A 16,314-nucleotide genomic window follows, 5' to 3' on the forward strand; every position below is an offset into this window, starting at 1 on the left:
TAAACTCAGACAGTCTTTGACTAAACCCAGATAGTCTTTGACTAAACCCAGACAGTCTTTGACTCATCTTCCCAAGGCAAGGGAGTTAACTGACTATAAAAGTCCAGTTTCCTCCCTTGCTGAACTAGGCTAGTATTATGGAGTTACATTTTGGCTGGACTAACGAGTCTAGGCATAGTCCAATCAAAATTGTGCATTGAAATCGCATTCCGGTTCGTAAACTGTCCTGCAGATTTCGGTCGATTGCAGGATTTGCAAAGCATATGCACCCCCAACTCATTGTCAACAGATATTTTTCAAATCTTTTCATGTTTTTAATCAAGGTACTCACGCATTGCGCGATGTAAGACCCGTTTTATCACAACAAAGACCTTGATTATCGCTCAGATCATCTTGACTGGGCGTGACTGTTTTGTTTGAAGCAAATGCAAGTGATACGAGAGGTGGAATCTGATTGGTCTAAAGGGGAGGCTCAGAAGGGCCATAACTCGTAATAGCCACTGGTGGCGCTACGATAGAGCCCAGGAATTCCAGCCTAGTTCGGCAAGGGTGGAAACTGGACTTTTAAAGTCACTAAACACAGACTACTGTCTTGGACTAAACACAGACTATGTCTTGAACTACACTCCATGTCTTGACTGAACCTAGACTATGTCTTTGACTAAACCCAGACTGAATTTTGGAAGAAGTTTATACGTCAAATATAAGATATCAATAATAGGTATACAATGTTGTCGCTTCAAACTGAGACATGATTCCTACCCATATGATCATAATTACCTCTATCAAACCAACACAGCAAACTTCCTGTCTACTTCCTGTCCCTAAACATACACTTGCTTGCACACATACACTTGCTTGCACACATACGGCTGCTTGCACACATACACCTAATTGCACACATACATGCACCTGCTTGCACACATACACCTGCTTGAAGGAAACAGATGCACCACCTGGTAGAGGGCGCTGGTTCTTGGAGGTGACAGGCAGCTCCCTCCACACATCATGGTCGTCCTCGGTCCTGGACAGCCAGCGGTTGACCTTGAAGAGCAGCTCCTCCTTGGAGCTCATGTCCATCATCCGCACCTAGACACAGAGGGAGGGGGTGGTCAAGTTGTCATACAGTCAATATCGCCTGGTTTCGGCACTCTTGCATAAGTAAGTAAGTCAGGAGATAAACGTTACGTGTTTCAGATTTGCAGATGTTATAGAGTATCTTAACGCCGGAAATTTAATTTGTTTCAAATCATAAAATTTTAGGGCATCTAAAACCAGTTATCAGCACTGTGAACTCTCAACAATGAGCTAGACATGATGATATCTGGAATACAATGAAGTCATCATACAATGGGTGGTGTCATATGCTGCTGTGACCAATAATCCGGCCTGATTGGAGGAATGTCGAGCAATCATCTAAATCAAAGTTATTCAGGTGGTAGGTGACAGTTGACTCACCTTCTCCAGGTACCAGCTGCTGTCCGGCTCGACCTCCGACAGACCAACTCGGATCTTGTACAGCTGACCCAGTTTTGACTGGAACTGTTGAATAAACATGATACTATATACTGTGGCAACCCCTTGTTTTTGTTTTTTTTGTGTTTGTTTGTGTTTGTTATTTACTGCTGCACTCAACAATATTCCAGCTCTATGACCGCAGTTTGTAAATAAAAAAGTCTGAACCAGACAAGCCAGTTATTGATATTGTGAGCAACAATCAATGTAGTTTGGGTGCATTGACATGCAATCAGCCAAGCCATCGACTCTGGCCACCCGATCCACCAGGCTGCCTCTTAGAACAAGCATAGGCTGCTTATGCTTATGACAGTGATTAAGGATGTCATGGCCCAAGATGTGATGGGTATTTATATCATGGCCCATGGTCTGCTGGGATATTGATATCGTGGCAAAAGATCTGATGGGATACTGATATCATGGCCCAAGGTTTGATGGGGTGTTTATACCATGGCTCAAAATCTGCTGGGATACTTATATCATGGCCCAAGATTTGATGGGGTGTTTATACCATTGCCCAAGATCTGCTGGGATACTTATATCATGGCCAAAGATTTGATGGGGTGTTTATACCATGGCCCAAGATCTGCTGGGATACTGACATCATGGCCAAAGATTTGATGGGGTGTTTATACCATGGCCTAAGATCTGCTGGGATACTGACATAATGGCTCAAGATCTGATGGGATACTTATATCATGGCCCAAGGTTTGATGGGGTGTTTATACCATGGCCTAAGATCTCCTGGGATACTGACATCATGGCCCAAGATCTGCTTGGATACTGACATCATTGCCCAAGATCTGCTGGGATACTTATATCATGGCCCAAGTTCTAATGGGATACTCACAGCACTTCGAAGACTTGATAAGACACATGTCAGACCCAGCTGAACCTCAGATAATAAAAAATACTTACATGTACTTTGAACTGATCTGTATTTCCTGGTTTGAAGTAGTCCTCTTCCCCCTTTCCCAGTGAGATTGGTCCCACATGCCCTGATGATCCATACACGAACAGCACGACTTCATCCTTGGTGATGGCCCCATCCCTCTTTCCAGTTGTCAGCCACACTGTCCAGTCTCCCGCTGTCAACATCAACAACGGCATGACTAAATCATACTGCTACACTACTGTGCAAAACTAACATTCCCATGATCATAACAGAGGTTTCACAACATAAAACTATATCATAAACAGAGCAGAACCACACAACAACACAGATCCTTGATCAAAAACAGATTGAATAAGTCTTGGAGCCATCATATTATTTCATGGCACCCTGGGTGCCTAGCTGTCTCCTGTCATGAGAAACCCATAGGAAACTGAGAATTCTTGGTAAGTGACAAAAAAACGAATACATTCTTGAAGACATCCTGAATTGCGTATAGTGTACATACAAAATGTTTTATTGCACCAATGAAAGGTGAAAATTGTATTTGCTCTCTCTAGAAGCATATTATAAGAACATGAAAATGTTTACAAGCAGCTTGTCTCTAAGTTAGCATCTATCCCCAAGAAATCACTATATATTAAGGCCTGATACCACTGCCATTGATTTCAAAGTAGACACAATTTATGGATAACAACATCTTTAATTACTGTAAAGGCGACGTTTCGGTATAGATCCTTATACCATTGTCAAGCAAGACTTACCATTGGTTTGAGGAAACCGATACATTTACAACCCCAAAAAAGACTAAAGTACCACTCCTCCAGCTAATATAAGCCAAAATGCCTGTGTGGTCTAATGGCTATATTTGTGGTCTGAGGACACTTACAACATAACACCTCAAAAATAATAATCCTCCTGCTGTTCTGGTATGAACGTTATATGCAGCTCCAGCTTAAAGACATTACTTCTTGTTTAGGAAACACTTTCCATATGTAATGCGACTTAAAAGCAGGAAATCCCTTGATTCGAATACCTTCATAAGAAAGTTACATACACTGCGGGTTCCGATTTGGGAGTGTCTGAGTTGTGTTTATCATCCAAAACTGGCTCCCACAGTAGATATCGCTTGGGTGAGATCAAGCGATATCTACACTGTAGATATCACTGCAATGAAATTGCATCACAATGCTTTGCAGACCATTGTGACATCATTGGTTACCATGATGTCACAATCATATGACATCACTAATGGCTCTGCTACTGAAGCTGTTAGCATTACTTTTTACACTTAAGACACTGCTTATTACTGTCTACAAACTGAAAAAGTTGGAAGAATGATGTTGGATGATAAATGAAATCTCACCCTCGTGTCTTTTGATATCAAATATATCAACACTCTTGATATATTTGATATCAAAAGACACTTGGGTGAGATTCTCTTTTTAACGCCACTTTGACCAGTATTCCAGTTATAACATGGCATGTCAGTCTGTTTTAGGAGGAAAGCCCTCAGTGATGTAGTCTCAGACATTTACCACATTGGTAAATTCCACGAGCACGGGGATGGTGCTGACAACCTAGAAACATAATCAGGGTGAACTGGGATTAGAACCAACGATCATAAGCGAATTGCAGCGCCTCAGACGACTGGGCCCCCCTGCCCCCTCTGATTTTGGAAAACACATGACTAAAGTAGTAGTGAGTGAGTGAGTGAGTTGGGTTTAACGGTATTCCAGTTATATCACGGCGTGTCAGCTTAATGTGGGAGGAAAGCCCAAAGTGATGCAGGTCTCAGACGTTTACCACTTCAGTGAAACCCACGAGCACGGGTATGGTGCTGACAAACCTAGAAACATAATCGGAGTGAACATGGATTTGAACCCACAATCATAGGTTTCTGGCGTGCCCAAGGGACGCAACTCTGCACAGCGATTTGCGGCGCCTTAGACGACTGGGCCACCCGTGCCCCCGACTAAAGTAGTATCATATCAAACAGGAAGTCCCAAATATGTCTGGGTATTACTTACGCTTATGACTTTCTTCTTTCTGTTTTGTTACAGCTACTTTCTTCTCTGTAGGGAAACAAGGTCATTAGATCATTTCTACACAGGATTAATACACACAGCTCTACCATCAGGTTCTCTTCAGTAGGAGGATCAACAATACCTTCACATCAGTTTCTAGGGTGACAAACTACATTAGACAGCTGGGTTGAAGCTAAATCAGAAGGAATGCAAGCTAACCCATGTGCGACATCAAAATGTCAGCCACACTGAGAGTTCCAACAAACAGCTAAAGCTGTCAGGTTATACTGTTACATTTTAGTCAGACACTGGTCCATTTCTTACTTTTACAGGCAGTTTCTGGAAGCAATTAGGAACAAAAACATGGTTCAACAGAATCTGATCTTGGGCTAGCGCTACTGTTGCATGCCGTGATGTAGAAACTGGATTAAGCTTCAGGAAAATAAATACTAAAGATCAGATATTATACAAAAGTATTAAAAAGGAATTCAGGAATGAGAAAACTAGAAGCAGGTGTAACTAAATGTCCTGGCCACACTGTATACATGGTGCTGGTCATCAGGACTGATACACATGTTAGTAAACCAACATTCCAAGCAGTTAGTTATTCAACCCTTGGTGAGTTAATGACACTGATAATATTACACATTTGAACCTTTACCATTTATGTTATTTCTTGGATATTTCCAAAGAAACGAACAAAATGCATATCTATCAATATTGTTTCTTGTAATTCCAGAGGACCAGAGAAGATATATATCAAATAGTACACCATGATATAGGTAAGAATATAACTATAACAATTGATGCATTGTTTTCATTGTTTGTGAAGAGGCCCAGAGCAATGTGACGTCACATTAATGCATTGTCGCAAAAAAATGAAGATGACGACATCCATTGTTCATGACCTCATGACGGTCTATATGAGATCAGTCCAACAATAGAGTAACTGAGATGTCTCGACTTGAAATCAGGAAAACAACCTTTTTCTACATTTCCTAAAAAAATACTGTGGGTAATAGAGAGAAAAAATCTACTCTCAACTCGGAATTATGGATTATCTGTTTACATTAAAATACTACCTCCTGATTGGATCTGGAGTGGATAATTATTTTCCAAGTAGCCACTCATGTACTCTGGTGAGAAATTAATGGGAACACACTTTGGTAACTTGCTTTTTTCGCATAAGTATCGTTGAGCTGAAATGAACCGATGTTTATCCGACTACATTTTCCACTACTATTTTCTTGGTGTGTATGAATGAATGTCCGTGAGATAAATTTATTGTCAACAGATCCTAAGTATTCCATTATGCAAGACAAGGGAAGTGAAAGTTTCAGATTTTAGTATCGAAAAAGATTCCACCAGAGCTTCTTCCACAAAGTCTTTTTGTGAGTAGCACAATTGGGAATTTTTCGAACACACAAAAAATATTGTGAATCTTTGAAAGATTTGGGAAAAATTCCTGTCTTGTTTAGGAGTAAGATCTGTTAAATCTTGGTAAGAGTTTGATGTAACTGTGGACAAATGTTTCCATATTCTGGGTAGGTAGGCGACGTGACATTAGAAGCCACATGAAACTTTGCTGTAAAAATGGAATATCACAGACATTTATGAAAAATGGCATTAATGCCATATTAAGTTACATTATAATTAATATGTAGAGTAAAGTGCATGTTATTATTAACATTGTGCAATAATCATTAATACTGTGTGTACAGCTATCTACAATTGTCACACAATACAGTGTTATACTTGTGTGTTATACCTTATCTGTGCGATGTGTGCTACATTGTACATTGTGGTGTGTGCTACATTGTACATTGTGATGTGTGCTACATTGTACATTGCAATGTGTGCTACATTGTACATGCATAGTGCACATTAATACAAATACAGTGGCACATTATGCAATGTGTAGACAACATGGGATCTCATTCTTATAATAACCTTGCACTGAGGGGAGGTGGAGGGGCAATAATAGGTCGTTTACCCCAGGGAATATATCAGCCAGCAGAGTTTGTCTGTAGTTTAACGCCACACTCAGCAATATTCCAGCAATATAACAGCTACTTGTTAATAACTGAATCTGGACCAGACAATGAACCTGACAGTGATTGACATCATGAGCATCAATACACACAACTGTTATAAAAATTATACACAACCAACCAAGTTACCCAGCCTGGCCATTTGATCCATTTATTCACCTATCATGACAAGGATAAGTTGGTGGGGACCAGTTTTTTTACCCACAATCCCCATGGATGACTTCAGCGAAATATATATATATACTACTCAAAAGAAGTTAAAGAACGCCTGATTTTTTTATATACTACAGTTAATCTTATTCTTTATCTTCTTTTGAGTAGTAGTCATAGGGGTACCTCGCATGCAAACCTGACTGGTAAAGTGGCTCAGGGCAGCCACAGCAGTAATTAAGGCAAGATGTACAAGCTCTATCTAGCCAAAGTAAGGCTGCATCATACAAACACTTCAATATACAAGATAGAGAAGTCATGCACTTCAGAAGGTAGCCATAGATGTATATCATTCAGAAAGTAGCCAATATATCATTTCAGAGGAGGGGTAAGAGGAGTTTGAGGGTCTGGTCAGTGTATGGTGGGGACTTGACTTGCACGTGCCACTCAGAAGGAACTGACTCGACTTCTTCAATATATCAGCCATTTCTGGATTATGTTGCCTTTTCTAAACATGATCACTGATGTCATTTGTGTGGGGTTTTAGTAGATCCCCTACAGTTCCTGTTCATTGGTCAAAGCTGCTGAGGGAAATATCTTATATCAATACCCATGTATTGTGCTACCTCTGATATGATATCTCTACTCTTTGAGAGTGTCACAACTGTGTCAGATATTTGAGGCAAGTATGGCAAATTAATGATAAAGATGTCATTTCGGAACCTCCATATGTCCAAAACCAGGTAAGTAACCATGGTGACAGTATTTCACTTTCCCAGAACCATTAGCTTAATTCACTCAAACCAAACACTCATTAGTGCACAGATTTAACACATAATTGAATCCCCATGTTGTTTGGACGAGTTAAGACAGGACAAGGACGACCCCAGAACGTAGAGACAGTAGTCACGTGAAGTGCGACATTGTATAGGAAGTACAACCCTCCAACAGTAGGTCAGTGAGTTGGGACACACAAGCCTGGAGTTAGTACAAACAATAACTAAAATTTAGAATCTTTTCAAGAAATAACCATTAACTCAATTTTCTTATTTGAGGGATATTCTTGTCAAACAATGATTATAGTCAAAAACAGATAAAGCATATTTAGACATTCACATACCAGTATGCATATTCCAAATGTCCATGATACAGATAGATAACTAGTTACTGAAAAGTTACTTTATCCTAAAGAACTTTGAAATGACTAAATGACCCAAAATGCGCAGCATTGTATACCAATATACAGCTTTTTAAAATGTAATTTTGCAACGTATGCAAAATGGACAATCTTGTAAGAAGTGACTTTCATTACTTTATTTACCTGAGCTAGTCAGATCAGTTTGTATTCAGTTAGTTTCAAAATGACCTGATAATTACCTGATCACTTGGGATCAATACATGATACATTGTTTATCAGAGTTAAATATTCGTAGAAGCAGAGTTCCTTAAGGAAACTACCTCAAATGATTCATGGCAAAAGGAAAAATAAGAGAAAGTTTTGTTTAAAACATCTGTCTCTAACTCTTGGACTGGTAGGATGGCTCTTTTCGGAAAATATTAAATTTATGCTGCCTCCAGGATTCTGTGCCCGACACACACAGACCCCCTATCACACAATATGTCACCCACACACTATCTTACCCTCCGCCTCGCCATCAGGGTCGGAATCATTCTGAGCATGCCCAGCAGGTGCCTCATCGTCGTTATCAGCTTCGGACATGACACTGTTGTCAGTGTCATTGCCGTCGTCCCTATCCTGGTCGACCCGCTCTAACTGCACGCCGCCATGTTCAGATACTTCACTATGATCAGTATCATCGTCAATTATGTCATTTTCAATTTTCTCTAACTCAAAGTTCTCGTTTTCGGAAACAATGCTTGGTTCAGTATCATTAAAATCAGACTGACGACTATCAGACTGACGACTATCGGGCCTTACTTCCCCGAACTGCAAGTTTCTAGTCGCAGCCTCAAGGGCCGCAGCAACAACCTGTGAGGCATACTCAGACGACTCACGTCTCATTGCTATGGAAACAAAACATGACATCATATTCAATGTGAAGATCAGAAGTTAAGCATCTTGAATATTGTGCCTGTGTAGAATGGTAAAATGGCATCATTCTACACTCTTCTTTGTTTGTTACATGTTTTTTGGTGTTAATGTTGTTGGTAGCTTTAGATATTCTTAAAGACATGGACAACATAACTTTATAATATACATTGGCTGAACTACGTTGAATTAAACAATGACACACACAAAAGTTGAGAGAAAAAAGTTCCTTCACTGCCTAGAATAATTCTTTTCATTCATATTTACTTTGTTGTATGATAATTTTTAATTCCATTTCTATTTCTCTTTTATTTATTTCATTTTTTCATTACGAAATGATATTTTATATTTCATGATAAAATTTTCAAAATGTTTTATTGGATTAAATGATAAAATGTAAAAAACAAACAAGAAGTGAGAATAATTTCTCATTTCCTACGCGTATGACATCTTTACGTCTACACTGTGCCAGGTATTAGTAAACACTCAGCATCTAAAGTGCTAGAAGTCTCAAGTTATTTGTTGATTTTCTATGAAAGCCATAGTCTGTTTAAGATTGAAGCTTTTATGAAGTATTTACAGATGTGAAGAGCAAGTAAAGGTTATATGGACATTACTATGCAATCTACTGGGCATGATATTTTACAGACAGCATACATGTGGTGATAAAGCTCTATACAGGTCGTGAATGGAGTTAGCACAACTGTATTAGTATACACTGAAGGGTAATACATACTGTAACAATAACTTATATTTCAATATTCAAATGTTAAAATGTCTTGGCTGTCTGATCTATCCAGTTGGCAATTTGTCATCACACTGTGTTGAACAATAGTACATTGTGTCTGTCATCAGTGTTGAACAATAGTACATTGTCTGTCAGCAGTGTTGAACAATAGTACATTGTGTCTGTCATCCTGTGTTGAACAATAATACATTGTGTCTCTCAGCAGTGTTGAACAATAGTACATTGTGTCTGTCATCCTGTGTTGAACAATAATACATTATGTCTCTCAGCAGTGTTGAACAATAGAACATTGTGTCTGTTATTAGTGTTGAACAAAGGTACATTGTCTGTCAGCAGTGTTGAACAATAGTACATTGTGTCTGTCATCCTGTGTTGAACAATAATACATTGTGTCTCTCAGCAGTGTTGAACAATAGTACATTGTGTCTGTCATCCTGTGTTGAACAATAATACATTATGTCTCTCAGCAGTGTTGAACAATAGTACATTGTGTCTGTCATCTGTGTCTGTCATCCAGTGTTAACAATAATACATGGTGTCTGTCAACAGTGTTGAACAATGGTATATTGTGTCTATCATCAGTGTTGAACAATAGAATATTGTGTCAGTGATCTGTGTTGAACAATAGAACATTGTGTCTGTCATCTTGTGTTAAACAATAGAACATTGTGTCTGTCATTAGTGTTGAACAAAGATACATTGTCTGTCATCTTGTGTTGAACAATAGTATACTGTGTCTGTCATCAGTGTTGAACAGGAGAACATTGTGTCAGTCATCTTGTGTTGAACAATAGAACATTGTGTCTGTCATCAGTGTTGAACAATAAAACATTGTGTCTGTCATTAGTGTTGAACAAAGATACATTGTCTGTCATCTTGTGTTGAACAATAGAACACTGTGTCTGTCATCAGTGTTGAACAGTAGAGCATTGTGTCTGTCATCTTGTGTTGAACAATAGAACATTGTGTCTGTCATCAGTGTTGAACAATAAAACATTGTGTCTGTCATCTGTGGAAACAGTATATTGTGTCTGTCATCAGTGTTGAACAATAGAACATTGTGTCTGTCATCATTGTTGAACAATAGTGCATTGTGTCAGTCATCTGTGTTAACAACAGTACATGGTGTCTGTCTCCATTATACTTTTCAACAGTGTCATGTGTCTGAGGATGATCCATAGCACCTGTCATGATTGATGTGTCTATACATTGTGTCTGTCATCTTGTGTTGAACAATAGTACATTGTGTTTTACATCCAGTGTTGAACAATAGAACATTGTGTCTGTCATCATTGTTGAACAATAGTTCATTGTGTCAGTGATGTCTCCATTATACGTTTCAACAGTGTCATGTGTCTAAGGATGATACATAACACATGTCATGAGTCATTGTGTTTGTCACAATGTGTCAAACAATGTTCTAGTTGAGCCTGTCATCATTTTGCTGAAGTATGACACACAAAGACAGTGCAAGTAAAGGCCTAATATCAGGATACCATCTTAGAATAGTTCCTAAACTGTCCCTCAATGCATTGACACAAACACAATCACAGTTGCGGCTTAAACAATGCTGCTTAGTTACTAAAAGATTCAATGTACCGGTAATTGTTGAATAACATTCTGGCCAAAACAAACTATTTTTCAGATTTCCATCCTCTTTTGCCAACATAACTTTGGAGGCGTTTTTTTTAACATATATTTCAAATTGTTCCTTATCATGAACACATAATCATAAATGATGTAACGGTTACTGATTTCTGAATGAATAATTAATTACTACAAATCTGTGCTATTACCCACTGGCATTAAACAACAGTGGTCTTTAAACACAAAAATTTGATGTGGATCAAATCGGACAAAAATTAATGTTTATTTATTTTAGACTTATGTTCAGAAACCAAATACAAATTTTAATCACATTTTCTATGAGAAATCACTGACTTATGTCCTTCGACCTTTTGAATTCCAAACATATATTATTTGAGGGCAACATCTTAACCATCTCAAATTGCTGTCATGAAATTACAACCCAGACACTGGCCAATCCAGAGGGGGTGTCCCTCAAATGCCCACAATGACACACACAGACACAAGAGACTCACCTGTGACGATTTTGCTGGGAGCTGGCTCTGGTTAATCAGAAACAGAAAACATGGCATCAATCTCCTTTACAAGCAAACACAACTGCCTCAGTCTGATAATGTACAACTGGGCTAAAACACCTGATATTTTCTCAGGCTGGACATGTCACTCAAATAATGTTCATGTTTGATCTGGATTATTTTCATGATTATTTGTCTTTAAGCTTGATATGGATTTTTTTAATAATACTTGACCTGCAATTAGTTCTTTAGGTTTAATCTATGCTACCTTATTTTACTTTGTCTACAGTCTTTATAAACACTGAGCCTGTCCATAATAATATTTTTATGCTTGATATGAAGTTTTGTCATATCAAAATACTTTAATGAAGTCTATAGGCTTGTTCTGGGTATGAATGCTTGATCAGGAGTGTTTAATAATACTTGATCTCTAGTCTTCATGCTTGATTAAAGTAAGTATCTTACTGTAATTGCAATATCAAATTCAGTGCTTGATCATGGCTCTTCAAGCTGGTTAATATGCTTCATTAAAAGCATTTAAAAAAACTTCATGCTTGATCTAGGTCTTTATGCTTGACTGTTGGTCTCCATCATGCTTGATGCCTACATTTGATCGTAGGTCTTGAGGCTTGATCTAGGGTATTTTTACATACTTTATCAGCAGGTTTTAATCCTACTTCAATGAAAGTTTGTGTGAGTGTTTTAGGTCTTTAAGGTTAAAATGGAACCTTTTATTATACTTGGTCTGTAGTCTTCCTGAGCTTGGGTCCCTGTGCCCTTTCAATGATTATTGTTTAAACTTGATAAATAATCACAATGTTTGTGCTTGATATAAGGCATTTTGGTGTGATTCAAACCATAATGTTTTATCCAGGGTCTGAATGCTCAATCTTGGTGTTAATGTTTTATCCAGGGTCTGAATGCTCAATCAAGGTATTAATGTTTTATCCAGGGTCTGAATGCTTGATCTAGGTAATAATGTTTTATCCAGGGTCTGAATGCTCGATCTAGGTTTTAATGTTTTATCCAGGGTCTGAATGCTAGATCTAGGTAATAATGTTTTATCTAGGGTCTGAATGCTCGATCTAGGTAATAATGTTTTATCCAGGGTCTGAATGCTCGATCTAGGTAATAATGTTTTATCCAGGGTCTGAATGCTCGATCTAGGCATTAATGTTTTATCCAGGGTCTGAATGCTAGATCTAGGTAATAATGTTTTATCTTGGGTCTGAATGCTTGATCTAGATAATAATGTTTTATCTTGGGTCTGAATGCTTGATCTAGGTAATGTTTTATCCAGGGTCTGAATGCTCGATCTAGGTAATAATGTTTTATCCAGGGTCTGAATGCTTGATCTAGGCATTAATGTTTTATCCAGGGTCTGAATGCTAGATCTAGGTAATAATGTTTTATCTTGGGTCTGAATGCTTGATCTAGGTAATAATGTTTTATCCAGGGTCTGAGTGCTCGATCTAGGTAATAATGTTTTATCCAGGGTCTGAATGCTTGATCTAGGTATTAATGTTTTATCCAGGGTCTGAATGCTCGATCTAGGTAATGTTTTATCCAGGGTCTGAATGCTCGATCTAGGTATTAATGTGAATGCCCGATCTAGGTATTAATGTTTTATCTAGGGTCTGAATGCTCAATCTAGGTAATAATGTTTCATCCAGGGTCGGAATGCTCGATCTAGGTATTAATGTTTTATCCAGGATCTGAATGTTTTATCTAATATTTATGTTTTATCCAGGGTCTGAATGCTCGATCTAGGTAATAATGTTTTATCCAGGGTCTGAATGCTCGATCTAGGTATTAATGTTTTATCCAGGGTCTGAATGCTTGATCTAGGTATTGATGTTTTATCCAGGGTCTGAATGCTAGATCTAGGTAATAATGTTTTATCCAGGGTCTGAATGCTCGATCTAGGTAATAATGTTTTATCTAGGGTCTGAATGCTTGATCTAGGTAATAATGTTTTATCCAGGGTCTGATAGTTGATCTAGGTATTAATGTTATTCCAGGGTCTGAATGCTTGATCTAGGTATTAATGTTTTATCCAGGGTCTGAGTGCTCGATCTAGGAAATAATGTTTTATCTTGGGTCTGAATGCTCGATCTAGGTATAAATGTTTTATCAAGGGTTTGAATGTTTGATATAAGATCTTTGTGCTTAATTTCAGGGCTCTTCAAAGTGATCCCGGTTTCTTAATTTATGTTGGGTCTGAAAGCTTGATGCAGGTCTCCATGTTTTATCTAGGTTTTGAATGCTTGAGTGAGTGAGTGATTATTGCTTAACACCACATCAGCAATTTCACATGCACCTCATCACATGCATCTGAATGTTTGACGCAAGTCTTAATGTTTTATACAGGGTGTGTATGGTTGATCTAAGTTTTTATGCTTGAGTGCGTGAGTGATTAATGCCTCATCAGCAATTCTGAATCTCAATGATTAATGCTTTATCCCTGTCTAAATGTTTTATCTAGGGTTTGAATGCTTGATATGAGATCTTTAGGTTTTATCCGGGGTCTGAATTCCATATCAAGGTCTCTATGTTTTACATAAGGACTGACTGCTTAATGCAGGTCTTCATGCTTAATCTAGGGTCTGAATGTGTGATGTAGGTCTTTATGTTTTACACAGGGTCTTGATCCAGCACTTAATGTGTTATTTAGAGTCTATATGCCTGATGATCGAGGTCTTAATATTATATACAGGTCAAACTGCCTGATCTAGGTCTTCATAGTTTCTCTATTGTCTGAATGCTTGATGCAGGTCTTAATGTTTTATCTAGGGTCTGAATGTTTTATCTAGGTCTTTATGTCTTATCTGGGGTCCAAATGCTTGATCTTGGTTGATGTTTTACACAGCGTCCGAAAACTTTTTCTAGGTCTTTATGTTTTTTCACAGGGTCTGAATGCTCGATTCGGGTCGTAATATTTTATCTAGGATCTGAATGTTTTATCTAGGTCTTTATGTTTTATCTGGGGTCCAAATGCTTGATCTTGGTTGATGTTTTACACAGCATCCAAAAACTTTATCTAGGTCTTTATGTTTTTTCACAGAGTCTGAATGCTTGATTTGGGTCTTAATGTTTTATCTAGGGTCTGAATGCTTGATTTGGGTCTTAATGTTTTAACTTGGGTCTGAATGCTTGATTTGGGTCTTAATGTATTATCTAGGGTCTGAATGCTTGATTTGGGTCTTAATGTTTTATCTAGGGTCTGAATGCTTGATTCGGGTCTTAATGTTTTATCTAGGGTCTGAATGCTTGATTCGGGTCTTAATGTTTTATCTAGGGTCTGAATGCTTGATTCGGGTCTTAATGTTTTATCTAGGGTCTGAATGCTTGATTTGGGTCTTAATGTTTTATCAAGGGTCTGAATGCTTGATTCGGAAAAAAATGTTTTATCTAGGGTATGAATGCTTGATGCAGGTCTTAATGTTTTATCTAGGGTCTGAATGTTTTATCTAGGTCTTTATGTTTTATCTGGGGTCTAAATGCTTGATCCATATCTTAATGCTTAATCTAGGGTCTGAATGCATTATCTAGGTCTTTATATTTTACACAGGGTCTGAATACTTGATCTAGGTCTTGATGTTTCATATAGGGTCTGAATGCTTTATGCAGGTCTGAATGTTTTATCTAGGTCTTTATGTTTTACCAGGGGTCTAAATGCTTGATCCATATCTTAATGCTTAATCTAGGGTCTGAATGCATTATGTAGGTCTTTATATTTTACACAGGGTCTAAATGCTTGATCTTGGTCTTGATGTTTTACACAGCATTGTGATATTGTCAAAAGGAAACTAGATCCACAAGCAGCTACTGTATATTTCAAACATCTATAAAATGGCAATCATTTTTCAAATGCAATAGTATTGGAGGATTTTGATACATTCTTGTATTAAAAATTATTATCAAATAGAAATAAAAGCAACATTATGAAGTTTCAGCTTTGTTTTTCTGTAACAAAATACACCAGTACATTTGACTGCCATACTTCTCAGGACAAAACACAAAACAGATGTTTTTGAACAATTCTAAACTTTATTACATAAAAGATAAATTTCTGTTAATCTTGGTATATGTTGGAAACAGAAAAACAAAACTGAAATATCAATATACAACAGATAAAGCATGCACATGCAAGTACAATCATGCAAAACATTATCGTGCATTGATCATTGTATTGAAGATAGGAGGTTAGATACTGAATATACTGTATATAATCTGTGAAAGTATTAAAATTGTTTTACAAAATATTCATGCAGTGAAAAAGTTCTACCCCTGCTCTTAAACAGCTAACATAACGGTGTTCTGATTACAAAATATAATATTCATGCAGTGCAAAGAGGACTACCCCTGACTCTTAAACAACTAAAATAACTGTGTTCACATTACGAAAGGATAACATGTTACTGTAACAGTTACTGAAATTTTACACTATTTTTCACTACCTATTTCTATAATTGTAAGTATCTTAACATAAATCATTGATTGCGAATTGAGAGTTCCAATCCAAATTTTTTCTGCTATTTCCTTGAATATATAATGCATCATAAACAATGCAACAGTTTAGAATCTCACTAAAACTGGCAAGTTGAAAATATTATTAAATGTAATTAAAAAAATAAATAAAAATATTATGTAAGAAATAATTTTCTAATGATAAAAAATAACTCTTCTTATGTCTACAAAAATGATTAAATAACAAATGCTACTGAACAGAAAAAAGCTCTGACAAAAAAAATCCAATAATAATTTCACTATCAGAAA

The 16,314-nt window shown here is 37.4% G+C and overlaps 1 protein-coding gene across 2 annotated transcripts in view; it reads right to left on the reverse strand.

The window, feature by feature from the left end:
* LOC124136194 (lipoxygenase homology domain-containing protein 1-like) overlaps positions 1-16,314 on the reverse strand; it is a 111,854-nt gene that overhangs the window by 43,615 nt on the left and 51,925 nt on the right. Inside the window, exons 22-27 of one of the 2 annotated variants that reach the window (XM_048393917.1) lie at positions 11,536-11,562; positions 8,277-8,660; positions 4,438-4,482; positions 2,434-2,603; positions 1,459-1,542; positions 957-1,089 (exon numbers count right to left, since the gene is read on the reverse strand). In XM_048393917.1, the coding sequence (XP_048249874.1) occupies positions 957-1,089; positions 1,459-1,542; positions 2,434-2,603; positions 4,438-4,482; positions 8,277-8,660; positions 11,536-11,562 (843 nt within the window). The remainder of the gene's footprint in view (positions 1-956; positions 1,090-1,458; positions 1,543-2,433; positions 2,604-4,437; positions 4,483-8,276; positions 8,661-11,535; positions 11,563-16,314) is intronic. The other variant, XM_048393918.1, reaches the window with a different exon arrangement.

This window comes from Haliotis rufescens, unplaced genomic scaffold (genome assembly GCF_023055435.1).
Source record: "Haliotis rufescens isolate VD_foot unplaced genomic scaffold, xgHalRufe1.0.p SCAF_121, whole genome shotgun sequence".
Taxonomy (NCBI): domain Eukaryota; kingdom Metazoa; phylum Mollusca; class Gastropoda; order Lepetellida; family Haliotidae; genus Haliotis; species Haliotis rufescens.